At 44.7% G+C, this 17589-nt stretch overlaps 1 protein-coding gene across 8 annotated transcripts in view; it reads right to left on the bottom strand.

The window, feature by feature from the left end:
• The window catches only part of NSDHL (NAD(P) dependent steroid dehydrogenase-like), a 39394-nt gene that overhangs the window by 16775 nt on the left and 5030 nt on the right, over positions 1–17589 (bottom strand). For 6 of the 8 annotated variants that reach the window (XM_033201651.1, XM_033201653.1, XM_033201652.1 and 3 more), the window contains 2 exons: positions 6571–6721; positions 2543–2704 (listed from right to left, as the gene is read on the bottom strand). In XM_033201651.1, the coding sequence (XP_033057542.1) occupies positions 2543–2704; positions 6571–6678 (270 nt within the window). In that variant the 5' untranslated portion in view covers positions 6679–6721. The remainder of the gene's footprint in view (positions 1–2542; positions 2705–6570; positions 6722–17589) is intronic. The other 2 variants (XM_033201658.1, XM_033201657.1) reach the window with 1 other exon arrangement.

The raw sequence follows: 17589 nt of genomic DNA, 5'->3' as shown, positions 1-17589 counted from the left end.
GCAGGAGAAATGAGTGAGGTGGCGTCTTAGAAGGCAAGCAAAGAAAGCATCAGATGCTGCTAAAGGGTCAAGTCAGAGGAGGTCTGAGATTCAGCTACCGGATATGGCTGCCTCAAGGTCCCTGGAGGCAGTGACTGGGTAGGGAAGAGGAGGTGGCTTCCGGCTGGCACCAGGATGGGTGCTTTGGTGGGGATGAGGCATCCTCGGGAACAGCAGGGGAGGCTGAGTGGAGACATGGACGTGGGCAGGTTTGTGGAGATGGAGGTGCTCGGTGGTACCAAGGGTCTGCTTGAGGCCCATGGCCATGCACAAGGCAAGATTTAACCAGGGTGGGGGTTACAATGTGAAGTACACTGTGGTGGCCACATTTATTTGCCACCTGGGCCAGGCTCTAGTCCCTGGTGACTCCATTAAACACGAGTGTAGGTGTTTCTATAGAGGTATTTGTAGCTGTGGTTGACATCTACAACCAGCTGACTTTAATGAAGGAGATTAGCCTTGATACTCTGGACAGGCAGTATATACTCAGTTCAAAGACCTTAAAAGTGAAACTGAGGTTTCTGTAAGAAGAAACTCTAGTGTGGGACCACAGCGTCAATTCCTGCCTGAGTTTCGGGTCTGCCCTACAAATTTCAGACTTGCCCAGTCAGCCCCCACAATCATGTAAACCAATTCCGTGAATTAAATCTGAATCTCGCTTTCTCCCTCACCCATCCATCTCTCTCGCTGCCCTTCTCCACACATCCCCCTGCTGGTTGTTTCTCTGGAGAAACTTTATGGATACATACAACCAAAAGAGAAAGGGGAAGAGGGTGAAGACTATGCAAGTGAACAAGAGGACCAGGGAACTAAAGGCAGTGAGGCACAAATAGGCTGAGCCATAGTGGGCATGGCTGGATGTCTGGGTGGGGTTAAGGAATTGGGACAGCTGAGGCAATAGAGGGCATGAGCTGGACAGAGAGGAGCTGGAGTAGAACGACAGAGTAGAATGCCTGCAACTGAGATGAAGGAGAGGACATGCTTACTGGTGATGACAGGGGAGTGGAGGGCAACATCACTGGGTGAGAGGAGGCCAAGGATGAGAGAGGCGAGGGCACTGGTAGGATCATCTACACGAACACTGAATTCACCAATAATAATGCCAAAAGGAACTGAAATCACTGAGAAATGAAGTGGAGTCACGGGAAGGGGAGCAGGTGGCTGTGGGTGGCCGCCATAAGGAAAGAAGGTGTCGGGGTTTGTATAATCTGAGGGTATCCTCTTCAAAGCTGGCAAGGCTGAGAGCAGCACGAGGGAGAATGGTTCGGAGGCAGCAATGATGAGCATGGAAGATACCTACCCCATCTCCAGGCCTGGAGGTGTGAGCAGCATGGGAGAGAAAACAACCATAACTTTGCAGCGGAAGCAATGGCCTTAATATTTCATCAACAAAAACCATATGGCGAATGACACCAAATCCAAGAATAAGGGCCCAGTGACAGGCTGAGGGAAGCCATCCATAATAAGTACAATGGGCACAGGATTGGCATCTCAACTAGATCAACAGGGAAGAAAAGGTAACCCCAAAGACAAAGGGGCAAATGACACAGACAAACATTTCACACAGGAGGAAGCCTGAAAGCCGATCACCCAGTGGCAGAGTGGCTGGTTACTTGGTCAGGGAGGACATGTGACTCCGAACATCAGTGAAGCACCACTTCATACTTCTTAGAATGGCAACACCAAATAGTCTGTTATGCCCAGTGTTGGCAAAGATGTGGAGCAATGGGGCTTCCGCCGCACTGCGGATGTGGAGGTAAAATTGACATAGCAGCTTTCTTGAACCATTTGGCACCATCTAATAAAATTCAAGATATTCATACCTGTACAACATGGATGAAGCTTGAAAACATCATGCAAAGTGAAAAAAGTTATGCACAAAAGTACAAATATTACATGATTCCATTTATATGAAATGTCCAGAAGAGGCCAATCCACAGAGATGGGAAGCAGATGAGTGGCTGCCAGGGGTTGGGAGGGTAAGAGAGGGAATGGCTACAAGATTTCATTTTGGGGTAATAAAAATATTCTGGAGTTAGATCATGGGAGATGGTTGCACAGCTTTGTGGATGTACTAAAAATCACTGAATTGCACACTTTAAAAATGTGAAATTTATGGTACATGAATTATATAATTATATCTCAATTAAAAGAATCAAGACTCTGTGGACCAGCACTCACACTTGTTTTGCAGTTGGAACAATACAGCCCATGGATGACTTTTGAAGTCAAGTTTCAGTGGCACACAGCCACATCTATTTGTTCACTTAAATGCTGACCATAGCTGCTTTTGTGCTACCAGGAGAGAGCTGAGTAGCTGTGACAGAGATGATGGTTATTCATTCTAAGTAGTAAGAATGTGGTGTACTTTCCTATAACTTTGAAAATGTTCACAATGAAACAACTGTTTTTCAAACAAATTGGCTGGCCTCTGAGCAAGGGAAGTATCGTGGTTTCCCTTGGTGGGCTTGTGGGAAATCAGCAAGGCTGCATGGTCCATTACCTGCCGGCTGCAGAGGTCACCCAGAAAGAATTGCACCTGGGGATTATCAAACCCTTGCCGGATATCAAATACACTGACAGCATATCCTCTTGCCAGCAACTGCTCCACCATGTGCTGCCCCAGGAATCCAGAGCCCCCGATCACTGTGCATTTCTTGGCCTGTTGAAAGAGAGGAAAGGTGGGGAAGACCAGCGTAGTGAGAACTGGAAGCTATAGAGAGTCCAGACGTACATATCATGAGCCACTGCAATGGCAGATATACTTGTTTGTTTGGACTCTTCCTGAGCCAACAAGGAAGCTTTATATCATCCTGGTGTTCCATCACTAGTGCAACCTTCTCTCCTGGGATCAGTAAGGAGGGAAGAGAGATAGCGAATGACACTGAGATTGACTTTGGTTGGGTTTGATGACAAGATCCATGCTTTGTATTTAGTGAAAGGAAATCAAACCACCTATGACCAAAACTGGACAATCTAAAAAATACCAAAGAAAAAAGAAAACCCCCCAAAAAACAGTGATACCTTCTTGTTCCCGACAGCTGATCCCTGGGTGCTTCTCTAAGGACAAAAACAAAACAAAACAAAAAGGCAGCCATTTGGTAGCTGATAGCCTGCACTGAAAACATCAGAAAGAAGAAAGCAGTCTCCATTCTCGCAGGACAAAGTCAGTCCCTTTTCCTCTCTGGCCACAACAGGGCTGGGCTGTGTGGCTCTGGGCTCATTGCCCAACCCCTTCTTGCCTCAGCCTAGAAATCTAAGACCGCCTTGATGGGATCTCCTGGTGGGGCTGCAGTGAGGATGGATGAGCCCAGGGCTCTGCTTTCCCTCCTCCGAACTGCAAGGAAGTTGAAGAAATGGGGAGAGCCGTGGTGTTTATGTCTCAGCCTCCACAACACGCATGATTCCTTGGGTAATTCCAACTCTGGTGACTGGGCATAATGAAAGGACAGAGTAGCACATGCAGGCACTTAAATACCCTCACTCCAGGATGTCAATGCCAAACTGTGGCTGCTGCACACCAGACAAGCTGGCTACGGGTGTCTGTAAGGAGGACCTGTGATATCCCTCCTCCCTAGGGTCTTTCTAAAACTGTATCTGGGCCTCCTTAAGATGACATCCTCCGATTTCCTTAGCTCATATACAGTAAATCCAACTTGGGTTTGTGGAAATGAAAGATCTTAAAGAAATTATGTTCTAGATTTAAAAAACAAACAAATCTCCTTACTTATTCCTTAAACGTCAACACAATTGAGCTATGACAGAGACTCAAGGGATGCCAGGGCCAGACATCCTCTCCAGATCCACCTCTCTCCCAGTTGGGGTGTCTCATCTGAAATGGCACTCATACCAGATTCCACCAGGCCCACCTGGAGCTGGCACTGTACTTTACCTCCATTTGTCCATGTGCAATCTACTAACAAAATCAGCCTCACCATTCTTCTACCACCCAAAACTAACTTCCCAACCTGTTTTTTTCTAGGTTTTATTCTGATTATTCCTAAACACATGCAATCATACCAGGTTACATGAGTTGCACCTTGACTGAGATGTATATTTCCTCAAGTCATAGGCAAATTAAATACAAAACTCACATCAATCCCTTTTCTAACAATCCCTTTCTTCTCCCCTCCTTGCAAGTCAGCTGTACAGGCAAACTGTAGCTATTTAGAATAATTCTGAGCTGCCTATTTCCCAACCTGGGTTTCTGCAGTTTACTAAAAGTCTGGCTGAGCCCAAAGACAGTCGGAAGCATCCTGAAGGATTTCAGACTGCCTTGTTTATTTCATTTGGCATCTCTAGTTACAGGTGTTTCAAAAGGTTGCTAATCTTTTCAAAAACAAATAACCTTGCTGTTATGTCCAGTGCGATTTCATTTCACGATTTTCATTGTGACTAATCACTATGCTACTCTTGGACAATGTGACGTGGATTATTTTATGATACTGAAATGTTTATCAATAATGTTTGGGATGAGAGGGCTAATGGCTGTTCTGTGGAGACCCTTGTAGTGATAGGAATCAAACCGCCTTTACCCCAGGGAAGTCAAATGTGTGATGGGCTGATGTCTTTAATCACACCTGTAATGCTATGTGATTAGAGGAGATCACATGAAACTTTTCATGACCACTTTTTACTTCTCACTGCCACAGTGGACAAGAATGAACATGTACTAACAATTAAGTGTAAGACTCAAGACTGGAAACAGCAAGACTCCATAATGGGTTACTGAGGTGAGTTATAAGATCAACCTCTTGGAGACAGTGTTAAGAATAGGGGCTGAGCACAGTGGCTCATGCCTGTAATCCAGCATTTTGGGAGGCGGAGGTGGGTGGATCACCTGAGGTCAGGGGTTCGAGACCAGCCTGGCCAACATGGTGAAACCCCGTCTCTACTGAAAATACAAAAAATTAGCCAGGTGTGGTGGTAGGCGCCTATAGTCCCAGATACTCAGGAGGCTGAGGAGGGAGAATTGCTTGAACCCAGGAGGCGGAGGTTGCAGTGAGCTGAGATCACGCTACTGCACTCCAGCCTGGGCAACAGAGCCAGACTCCATCTCAAAAAAAAAAAAAAAAGAAAAAGAAAAAAAAGAAACAAAACCATTTAGGCAAACTAATCTAATTGCAATAGAATCTTGAGATAACAGAATAGTCTAGGGCATTGGGTTTTCCAACCCTTCTTGTTTTTCTTTGTTGTCAGCAGTGGGACCGTTTTCTCAGAGAGGTCTTATGCAGAATGTGTACGTAAGTTAAGACAAATGTGTTCTTTTTATTTTAGTAGTTTAAATTTACAACTTTTACTTCTTATAAAATCAGTCCACCAATGAGAGGAAAAAATGTTATTTCGAAGGACACAAAAATTTGAAACTAGCTGAAAATGGCAGTTTGCTATAATCATTGGAATCCACATTTGTTTGCTGGCTGCCAAGTAGCAATAAAACCCACATAAATGAGGAACTGCAGATGGCAAGTGGCTTCAACCACAGAGGCCCAGAGGAGGCTTGACTCTGAGTTCTACACCAAAAACAGGGTGATTTGATGGCCCATGATAACCTCTTAGGGATCTTGAACCTATTAACATTTGATATAAACACATTTTGTCTTGGTGTAATTATGTTGTTTTTTTGGTTTTGTTTTGTTTTTTTTTTGAGACAGAGTCTCGCTCTCTCACCCAGGCTGAAGTGCAATGGTGTGATCTTGGCTCACTGTAACCTCCACCTCCCGGTTCAAGCGGTTCTCCTGTCTCAGTCTCCTAAGTAGCTGGGATTACAGGTCTCTGAAACCATATCTGGCTAATTTTTTGTATTTTTAGTAGAGACGGGGTTTCACCATGTTGGCCTGGCTGGTCTCAAATTCCTGACCTCCGGTGATCCACCTGTCTCGGCCTCCCAAAGTGCTGGGATTACAGGGGTGAGACACCGTGCCCAGCCACATTTTTGAAGTGCAACACTGATTAAGAATCAATCAAAGCAAACCTTTGCAGACTTATGGGAAGACTCTCCAGGAAGCCTGACAATGACCAGGCTCAACTATTCCTTCAAGTCCTCTCTGAGACTTGGGACACTAAATCTTAGGCCTAAGAAATACTGCTGTCGCCACCCGGGAGAGCTGCTGCCATTCCACTAGGAAGTCCAGCCTGGTCTACTGGAGGCCACATGAAGGAAAACCAAGGTGCCCAGTTGACAGCCACCAGTTACTACCAGAGGTGTGAGCAAGGCTGCCTGGGAACATACGCTTCAAGGAGTCCCCATGTGACTGCAACCACACGCAAGAGCCCACAGGAGACCACGCAAGAACACTCCAGGGGGCCTCAGCCCAAACCACAGTCATGAGCAAAGAAATGGTTGTTCTTTTAAACCATTGTGCTCTGATATTGTTACACAGCAATAAGTAACTGATACATCTTAAATAAAGCTATATATCTTATATTAAAAAATACCCAACATTGATTAATACATGTACAAATACAATTTTTCACCCACAGGTAAACAGTATCAGCCTGTTGGTATGTACATGTCAACTTTCTCCTTACCTGATTCTGGTTAACCTTTTCTATGTCAGAACTCGCTTTGGGAGTGTCCTCTGTCAAATGAGTCCGTGTGACTTGGTCTCTCATTGGCTCGCTAACTGCTGGTTCCATTTCGAAGCAAAATATGGTCCTGCTTGTAATCAACCTTTCTTTTCTTAAAGACATAGTTAGAGATAGACATTAATGTTGCTTAAGTCAAAACACCTTTAGCTGTTAGTGTTTTGGGCAGATGCCATCCCCCCGTTAATGTTTTTACAAATAGCTGACCCATAGCTACAGCTGTTCGATGAGACACCAGGCTAATGTTTCTGTGATGTAGGCATGACTGGGCCCACGACTCACCATACTGTTGGATTAGAGGCAGCATAGGAGGCCAGTTAAATCAGTTCACTTATCAGTTACAACATAAAAAATGTCTTTGGCATTGTAGCTTTTTCCACGGCTCTCCCATGCTTCAGTCAGCCTCAATTTCTCCTGTGGTGCTCATTAGGGTGTGGCAGTGCCCACACCTAGGGAGTCCTGGTCTGGGCCTATCGTGAACTGCATGGATCTGCTCCAGTCACTTCCTTTGCTGCAGCTCAGTTTTCCCATCAATGAAATGGGCGCAAGGGCTCATGTCTAGGAGCTCAGGATATGGGATGCTGGGACAGGGGATGAGTGGAGTGCAATAGGAGACGGAGTTCTCCTGCTTGGCTAAGTTAAATGCACCCCGACGATGCATGGAGGAACTTAAGAGTATCTAGGGCCATCAGAAACCCTTGGGAAGTGGTCAGAGTATGGTGGGCACCCAGCAGTTCACAGCAGGGAGACAGTAGCAACAAAGTCCAACAGTGTTACCAAACAGAAGAGTACGGCTTTAGTGACAGCCCTTAAGGTGCTCCTCTCCTTAGTCACCATGATACTGAACTGCAAACACAAAGATGCCACTTGACTACGATGTGTTTGGTCTTGTGTCTATGTTTTCTTGGTAGTTGCCAATTTACTTAGTCATGGATCCCCTAACATCTGGAGATGGCAGAACCCACGACAAGACAAGAGTCTAACTTTGCTCATGAAAAGCTAGATTCACAGAACACTTCAGTGAGGAGGTGGCAGGCAGGCAGCACTGGGGTTCCACCTGCTGTGATTGCTGCAATCCAACCCCACACCTCAAATTTTACACTCCTCGCCACTTTTAATGAATGGGCATGATCATGTGTCCCAGTGGGGACTTATGGGCATGTAGAAGGCCAAAATGGCCTTGAAATGGATGCAGGACCCTCAATGTCTGGAGGGGCCATTTTGGGGGAACATTTTTCTGAACTCATAATGAAAGTTATCAAGAAACTGTATTTCAAAACTTGACTTGTCATGGCCATTTTTAGAATGCACTGAAGTCAATCTGTAGCTCTGTGCCTGCCTTGTCCTTCCCTTTATCCCACGATCCCCTTGACGTTGGTAGGGGCCCTGTCAACTGTTCATTCGAAAGACATGTGGCTGATATTCAACTCACTGGGACTCAATGTGTATCTGGACCAAAGCAGCTAGAGAACGAGGATTTTGGCACCTTACACTAAAGCCTTGCCCACTGCTGCAACTTGCGCATGAAGCATAGTGCCCAGCACAAAGTGGGCACTCACATGTCGGCCGGGGGTCATGAGACTACCGTGTGTGGGCACACCCACCAGAGCTCCCATACTGCTCTCTACTGCATACACGCATATCCCATCTAAGGTGCAGGGGCTTCAGTGGGGCAAATGACTATTATTTTGTGATGATACGATCACGAATGCCCACTGCTGGCTTCTTATCCAGATTCCCCAGATATTCAGGGAAATGTGAGCAAATGAAAAGGCACCTGGCATCTACAGGGGCAAGGAGATTGCCCACATCTGGCCTGGACCCCACCAAGGCCTTATTGACCTCTGCTGGCAGAGGGTCTGAGGGGTATGTGCCTGGGGCAATGACAGCAGCGCATGACAGGCTAACTAGGCCAGCCAGGCTAAATAAGCCCACCCCTGTGGAGTTCTGCTCTTGTAAGCCTCTGCTCACCCTCTACGCCTGAGAAAATCACAAATCACGCCACTCCTCAGTGCAGCTGGCAATAAATGAATGAACCCAGAGTCGGCTTGCTGCCTGGGTTCAAATCCCAGCTACTATTCCTTACCAGCAGGTAGCCCTCGGGGGAGTTATTTAAAAGAACTGAGTCTGCCTTTCCTCATCTGTAAAGTAAATGGCCCCTAAGGTCATTATGAGGATTGTGTCAAATACCTGTCAACGTACCATTCAAGGCAGCTAATTTTATTATTATTGTAACATGGCTTCCTGTGCAGGAGTCTCCCTGCCCATGCCTCCTTCTTGGGCTGCCTTTGGACTCTCTCCACCACTTTAGTCCTCCCCTATCTAATCTGCTGCCATGCGGTGTAAGTTTGGGCAGGCAGGGGCTGTCCTGTCTGCCCTGGAAACGGCTCCCAGGTCCTGCCTAAAGGCTAACTCCTGGGGTTGTTGCAACAACTAGATGCTGGCTAACAAATCAACAACCAAGGACTTGTTTTGTAAAGTATGTGTACAGCGGGACCATAGGGCAGGGGTGTAAAGAAAGAATAAGACAGATTGGGACTCACAAGCAAACTTGGGTGGAAAGAATTATTTCCTCTTTGGCCTTATTCAATGAATAGCAGATGACTAACACCAAACACTTCATTCAGTTCTTCTCGAACCAAAGAGTAAGTTTAACTGCTCCTGTAGCCTTACGTTTTGCATGAAAAATAGGAAAAGAATGGGCCAATAGAGGTCCTTGGAGGCCTGGTGGGCCCTAAATCCAATGACAAGTGTTCTTACAAGAGACATACAGAGGGGAAAGGCAGGGAGAAGAGGAGGAGGCCATGTGAAGATGGAGGCAGAGGTTAGAGTGATGTGGCTACAAGCCAAGGAACACCTGGAGCCACCAGAAGCTGGAAAAAATGAAGAACGAGTCTCCCATTGATCCTTTGGAGGGAACACGACCTTGTCAACACCTTGATTTTGGACTTGTGGCCTCCAGAACTGTGAGAGACACATTTCTGCTGTTCTAAGTCACACAGTTTGTGGTCATCTGTTACAGCAGACCCAGCAAACCATACAAGTATCCTTTGCAGTCCCGAAATCCAAATAGCAGAGCTGCCAATTCCACAGGTCCCCTTGTACGACTAACAAAAGCAAGAAGCCTTAGAGCCTATTCCTCTCCTCATTTGCTAGAGGAGGATGTAGGAGGTGAAAGAAGAAACACGTCTCGCCCCAACGGAGCTGTACTGCTGAAACAATAATCACACAATTCTTTGCAAACCAGCCTCTTGTCAAAACAAAATCTCCTTTGTCTCAAATTATATACCAATTATTTTAAAGTTTATAAATACTATGAGTCAGATAAGAATTTTGGTGACAGCTTAGCTGTCTCTATGGGTTGGAGTACCCAGAGCTAGCCTCACAAATGAGTCAGATCCCATAGGCAACCCCGCCTGCTGCCTACTCACCTAAATTCACCACGTGATATATGCTCAGGTTACAATGTACATTGAGAATAGCTCTGACTGAATAGACATTTCTCCAAAGAAGATCTACTTTAAAGATGGCCAAAAAGCACATGAAAAGATGTTCAACAGGCTGGGTGTGGTGGATCACGCCTGTAATCCCAGCACTTTGGGAGGCTGAGGCAGGTGGAACACTTGAGGTCAGGAGTTCGAGACCAGCCTGGCCAACATGGTAAAACCCCATCTGTACTAAAAATACAAAAATTAGCTGGGTGTGGTGGCACATGCCTGTAATCCCAACTACTCAGAAGGCTGAGGCAGGAGAATCACTTGAACCTGGGAGTTGGAGGTTGCAGTGAGCCAGGATGGTACCACCACTGCACTCCAGCCTGGGCGACAGAGCAAGACTGTCTCAAAAAAAAAAACAAAAAACGATGCTCAATATCACTAATCATTAGGACAATGCAAATCAAAACCATAGTGAGGTGTCACCTCACACCCATTATTAGGCTGGCTATTATCAAAAGCCAGAAAAGAGAAAATAACAAGTGTCAGTGAGGATGTGGAGAACCTGGAACCCTCATATATTGTTCATGGGCATGTAAAATGATGCTGCGCCTTGGAAAATAGTATGGCAGCTCCTCAAAAAAATTAAACAGAGAATTACTATAGGATCCAGCAATTTCATGTCTGGGCATATGCCCCCAAAATTGAAAGCAGGGACTTGAACAGAAATTTGTACATCCATGTTCACAGCAGCATTAATCACTACAGCCAAAAGGTAGAAGCAGCAATGTGTCCACTGACAGATGAACAGATAAACAAAATGTGGTCTAGCCATGCATGGGCATATTTTTCAGCCATAAAAAGGAATGAAGTTCTGAGACATGCAACAACATGCGTGAACCTCGAGGACATTATGGTCAGTGAAATAAGCTAGGCACAAAAGGACAAGTGCTCTGTGAATGGGGAGTGACTGCTGATGGGAACAGACTCTCAGTGCTGTAGGAGGAAGAGTTCTGAAGGCAGATGGGTTGATGTTCGCTCAACAATGGGAATGCATGTAATGCCACTCAATTGTCCACCTAAATATGGTGAAGATGGTACATTTTCTGTTATATCTACTTTACCACACAGACACACAGAATAGCTCTGAACTATTGAAAACAAGACTCCAAAAAGCAATGTTTTAGGGGCTGGTAGATTGTTCACACATCAGAAGCCTCGAGTCTTTTCCTTTAAAATGTTAGTTATTTTAATCCATTAAAAACTAGTATGTGCACCCACGATGCACACTGGGACAAAATCTTAAGCTAAAAATAATCTAGGAAAACAGAGACACGTTGTACTGGTGAAATCCAACCACCTTGCTCCACACCACAGGCCCATGGAAGGACAAAGTTGAGCTGAGTTGCCCCAACAAAATAAAGGCTAAACTGAAACCTCTACAGAGATGTGACCTCGGTCTGTTCCAAGAGGGCCAAATAGGAACAGCTCTGGTCTGTAGCTCCCAGCGTGAACGACACAGAAGACGGGTGATTTCTGCATTTCCAACTGAGGTACCTGGTTCATCTCATTGGGACTGGTGGGACAGTGAGTATAGCCCATGGAGAGTGAGCCAAAGCAGGGCGTGGTGTTACCTTACCCAGGAATTGCAAGGGGTCGGGGGATTTCCCTTCCCTAGCCAAGGGAAGCCGTGACAGACTACACCTGGAAAAATGGGACACTCCCACTCAAATACTGCATTTTTCCCACAGTCTTAGCAACTGGCAGACCAGGAGATTCTCTCCTGTGCCTGGCTTAGCGGGTCCCAAGCCCACTGAGTCTTGCTCACTGCTAGTGCAGCAGCCTGAGATCCACCTGTGAGGCTGCAGCCTGGCAGGGGGAGGGACATCCACCATTACCGAGGCGTGAGTAGGTAAACAAAGCGGCCGGGAAGCTCGAACTGGGCAGACCCCATCACAGCTCAGCAAGGCCTGCTGCTTCTATAGACTCCACCTGTTGGGCAGGGCATGGCTGAACAAAAGGCAGCAGAAACTTCTGCAGACTTAAACGTCCCTGTCTGACAGCTCTTAAGAGAGCAGTGGTTCTCCCAGCACGGCGTTCGAGCTCTGAGAAAGGACAGACTGCGTCCTCAAGTGTCAGGGGGGTAATTGGAGACACCTCCCAGTAGGGTCCGACAGACACCTTATATAGGCAGGTGCCCCTCTGGGACGAAGCTTCCAGAGGAAGGATCAGGCAGCAATATTTGCTGTTCTGCAGCCTCTGCTGGTGATACCCAGGCAAACAGGGTCTGGAGTGGACCTCCAGCAAACTCCAACAGACCTGCAGCTGAGGGACCTGATTGTTAGAAGGAAAACTAACAAACAGAAAGGAATAACGTCAACATCAACAAAAAGGACATCCACACCAAAACCCCATCTATAGGTCACCAACATCAAAGACCAAAGGTAGATAAAACCCCAAAGATGGGGAGAAACCAGAGCAGAAAAGCTGAAAATTCTAAAAACCAGAGCGCCTCTTCTCCTCCAAAGGATCGCAGCTCCTCGCCAGCAACAGAACAAAGCTGGACGGAGAATGACTTTGACGAGTTGACAGAAGTAGGCTTCAAAAGGTCTGTAATAACAAACTTTTTCGAGCTAAAGGAGCATGTTCTTTTTTTTTTTTTTTTTTTTTTTTTTGATACGGAGTCTTGCTCTGTTGCCCAGGCTGGAGTGCAGTGGCTGGATCTCAGCTCACTGCAAGCTCCGCCTCCCAGGTTTACGCCATTCTCCTGCCTCAGCCTCCGGAGTAGCTGGGACTACAGGCGCCCGCCACCTCGCCCGGCTAGTTTTTTGTATTTTTAGTAGAGACGGGGTTTCACCATGTTAGCCAGGATGGTCTCGATCTCCTGACCTCGTGATCCGCCCGTCTCGGCCTCCCAAAGTGCTGGGATTACAGGCTTGAGCCACCGCGCCCGGCCAAAGGAGCATGTTCTAATCCATCACAAGGAAGCTAAAAACTTTGAAAAAAAGTTAGATGAATGGCTAACTAGAATAAACAGTGTAGAGAAGACCTTAAATGACCTGATGGAGCTGAAAACCATGGCATGAGAACTATGTGATGCATGCACAAGCTTCAATAGCCGATTTGATTAAGTGGAAGAAAGGATATCAGTGATTGAAGATCAAATTAACGAAATAAAGCGAGAAGACAAGGTTAGAGAAAAAAGAGTAAAAAAGAAATGAACAAATCCTCCAAATAATATGGGACTATGTGAAAAGACTAAATCTACGTATGACTGGAGTATCTGAAAGTGACGGGGAGAAAGGAACCAAGTTGGAAAATACTCTTCAGGATATTAGCCAGGAGAACATCTCCAACCTAGCAAGGTAGGCCAACACTCAAATTCAGGAAATACAGAGAACACCACAAAGATATTCTTTGAGAAGAGCAACCCCAAGACACATAATTGTCAGATTCACCAAGGTTGAAATGAAGGAAAAAATGTTAAGCGCAGCCAGAGAGAAAGGTCGGGTTACCCCCAAAGGAAGCCCATCAGACTAACAGTGGATCTCTTGGCAGAAACCTTACAAGCCAGAAGAGAGTGGGAGCCAATATTCAACATTCTTAAAGAAAGTAATTTTCAACCCAGAATTTCATATCCAGCCAAACTAAGCTTCATAAGTGAAGGAGAAATAAAATCCTCTACAGACAAGCAAATGCTGAGAGATTTTGTCACCACCAGGCCTGCCTTATAAGAGCTCCTGAAGGAAGCACTAAACATGGAAAGGAACAACCGGTACCAGCCACTGCAAAATCATGCCAAATTGTAAAGACCATCGATGCTAGGAAGAAACTTCATCAATTAACTGGCAAAATAAACAGCTAATATCATAATGACAGGATCAAATTCACACATAACAATATTAACCTTAAATGTAAATGGGCTAAATGCCCAATTAAAAGACACAGACTGGCAAATTGGATAGAGTCAAGACCCATCAATGTGCCATATTCAGGAGACCCATATCACGTGCAGAGACACACATAGGCTCAAAATAAAGGGATGGGGGAAGACCTACCAAGCAAATGGAAAGCAAAAAAAAAGCAGGGGTTGCAATTCTAGTCTCTGATAAAACAGACTTTAAACCAAGAAAGATCAAAAGAGACAAAGAAGGCCATTACATAATGGTAAAGGGATCAATTCAACAAGAAGAGCTAACTATCCTAAATATATCTATGCACCCAATACAGGAGCACCCAGATCCTTAAAGCAAGTCCTTAGAGACCTACAAAGAGACTTAGACTCCCACACAATAATAATGGGAGACTTTAACACCCCACTGTCAACATTAGACAGATCAATGAGACAGAAAGTTAACAAGGATATCCAGGAATTGAACTCAGCTCTGCACCAAGTGGACCTAATAGACATCTATAGAACTCTCCACCCCAAATCAACAGAATATACATTCCTCTCAGCACCACATCGCACTTATTCCAAAATTGACCACATAGTTGGAAGTAAAGCACTCCTCAGCAAATGTAAAAGAATAGAAATTGCAACAAACTGACTTTCAGACCACAGTGCAATCAAATTAGAACTCAGGATTAAGAAATTCACTCAAAACCGCACAACTACATGGGAACTGAACAACCTGCTCCTGAATGACTACTGGGCACATAACAAAATGAAGGCAGAAATAAAGATGTTCTTTGAAACCAATGAGAACAAAGACATAACGTACCAGAATCTCTGGGACACATTTAAAACAGTGTGTAGACGGAAATTTATAGCACTAAATGCCCACAAGAGAAAGCAGGAAAGATCTAAAATTGACACCCTAACATCACGATTAAAAGAACTAGAGAAGCAAAAGCAAACTCATTCAAAAGCTAGCAGAAGGTGAGAAATAACTAAGATCAGAGCAGAACTGAAGGAGATAGAGACACAAAAAACCCTTCAAAAAATCAATGAATCCAGGAGCTGGTCTTTTGAAAAGATCAACAAAACTGATAGACCGCTAGCAAGACTAATAAAGAAGAAAAGAGAGAAGAATCAAATAAATGCAATAAAAAATGATAAAGGGGGTATCACCATCGACCCCACAGAAATACAAACTACCATCAGAGAATACTATAAACACCTCTATGCAAATAAACTAGAAAATCTAGAAGAAATGGATAAATTCCTGGACACATACATCTTCCCAAGACTAAACCAGGAAGAAGTTGAATCTCTGAATAGACCATTAACAGACTCTGAAATTGAGGCAATAATTAATAGCCTACCAACCAAAAAAAGTCCAGGACCAGACGGATTCACAGCCGAATTCTACCAGAGGTACAAAGAGGAGCTGGTACTATTCCTTTTGAAACTATTCCAATCAATAGAAAAAGAGGGAATCCTCCCTAACTCATTTTATGAGGCCAGCATCATTCTGATACCAAAGCCTGGCAGACACAACAAAAAAAGAGATTTTTGGACCAATATCCCTGATGAACACTAATGCGAAAATCCTCAATAAAGGCCGGGCGCAGTGGCTCACGCCTGTAATCCGAGCACTCTGGGAGTCCTAGACGGGCGGATCACGAGGTCAGGAGATGGAGACCATTCTGGCTAACACGGTGAAACCCCCTCTCTACTAAAAAATACAAACAATGAGCCGGGGTGGCGGGCGCCTGTAGTCCCAGCTACTCGGGAGGCTGAGGCAGGAGAATGGCGTGAACCTGGAAGGCGGAGGTTGCAGTGAGCCAAGATCACGCCACTGCACTCCAGCCTGGGCAACAGAGCGAGACTCTATCTCAAAAAAAGAAAAGAAAAGAAAAGAAAATCTCAATAAAATACTGGTAAACCCAATCCAGTAGCACATCAAAAAGCTTATCCACCATGATCAAGTCAGCTTCATCCCTGGGATGCAAGGCTGGTTCAACATACACAAATTAATAAATGTAATCCATCACATAAACAGAACCAACAACAAAAACCACATGATTATCTCAATAGATGCAGAAAAGGCCTTTGACAAAATTCAACAGCCCTTCATGCTAAAAACTCTCAATACACTAGGTATTGATGGAACGTATCTCAAAATAATAAGAACTATTTATGACAAACCCACAGCCAATATCATACTGAACGGGCAAAAACTGGGAGCATTCCCTTTGAAAACTGGCACAAGACAGGGATGCCCTCTCTCACCACTCCTATTCAACATAGTGTTGGAAGTTCTGGCTAGGGCAATCAGGCAAGAGAAAGAAATAAAGGGCATTCAATTAAGAAAAGAGGAAGTCAAATTGTCCCTGTTTGCAGATGACATGATTGTATATTTAGAAAACCCCATTGTTTCAGCCCAAAATCTCCTTCAGCAACTTCAGCAAAGTCTCAGGATACAAAATCAATGAGCAAAAATCACAAGCATTCTTATGCACCAGTAACAGACAAACAGAGACCAAATTATGAGTGAACTCCTATTCACAACTTCTACAAAGGGAATAAAATACCTAGGAATCCAACTTACAAGGGATGTAAAGGACCTCTTCAAGGAGAACTACAAACCACTGCTCAACGAAATAAAAGAGGACACAAACAAATGGAAGAACATTCCATGCTCATGAATAGGAAGAATCAATATCGTGAAAATGGCCATACTGCCCAAGGTAATTTATAGATTCAATGCCATCGCCATCAAGCTGCCAATGACTTTCCTCACAGAATTGGAAAAAACTACTTTAAAGTTCATATGGAACCAAAAAAGAGCCCACATAGCCAAGACAATCCTATGCAAAAAGAACAAAGCTGGAGGCATCATGCTACTTGACTTCAAACTATACTAAAAGGCTACAGTAACCAAAACAGCTTGGTACTGGTACCAAAACAGATATATAGACCAATGGAACAGAATAGAGGCCTCAGAAATAACACCACACATCTACAACCATCTGATATTTGACAAACCCGACAAAAACAAGAAATAGGGAAAGGATTCCCCATTTAATAAATAGTGCTGGGAAAACTGGCTAGCCATCTGTAGAAAGCTGAAACTGGATCCCTTCCTTACACCTTAGACAAAAATTAATTCAAGATGGATTAAAGACTTCAATGTTAGACCTAAAACCATAAAAACCCTACAAGAAAACCTAGGCAGTACCATTCAGGACATAGGCATGGGCAAAGACTTCATGACTAAAACACCAAAAGCAATGGCAACAAAAGCCATAATAGACAAATGGGATCTAATTAAACTAAAGAGCTTCTGCACATCAAAACAAACTACCATCAGAGTGAACAGGCAACCTACAGGATGGGAGAAAATTTTTGCAATCTACCCATCTGACAAAGGGCTAATATCCAGAATCTACAAAGAGCTTAAATTTACAAGAAAAACACAAACAACCCCATCAAGAAGTGGGCAAAGGATATGAACAGACACGTCACAAAAGAAGACATTTATACAGCCAACAGACACATGAAAACAAGCTCATCATCACTGGTCATCAGAGAAATGCAAACCAAAACCACAATGAGATACCATCTCACACCAGTTAGAAT

Source organism: Trachypithecus francoisi, unplaced genomic scaffold (genome assembly GCF_009764315.1).
Source record: "Trachypithecus francoisi isolate TF-2019V2 unplaced genomic scaffold, Tfra_2.0 Lachesis_group6, whole genome shotgun sequence".
Taxonomy (NCBI): domain Eukaryota; kingdom Metazoa; phylum Chordata; class Mammalia; order Primates; family Cercopithecidae; genus Trachypithecus; species Trachypithecus francoisi.
The sequence above is the reverse complement of the archived record's forward strand: the minus strand, read 5'-3'. Positions and strand labels throughout refer to the sequence as shown.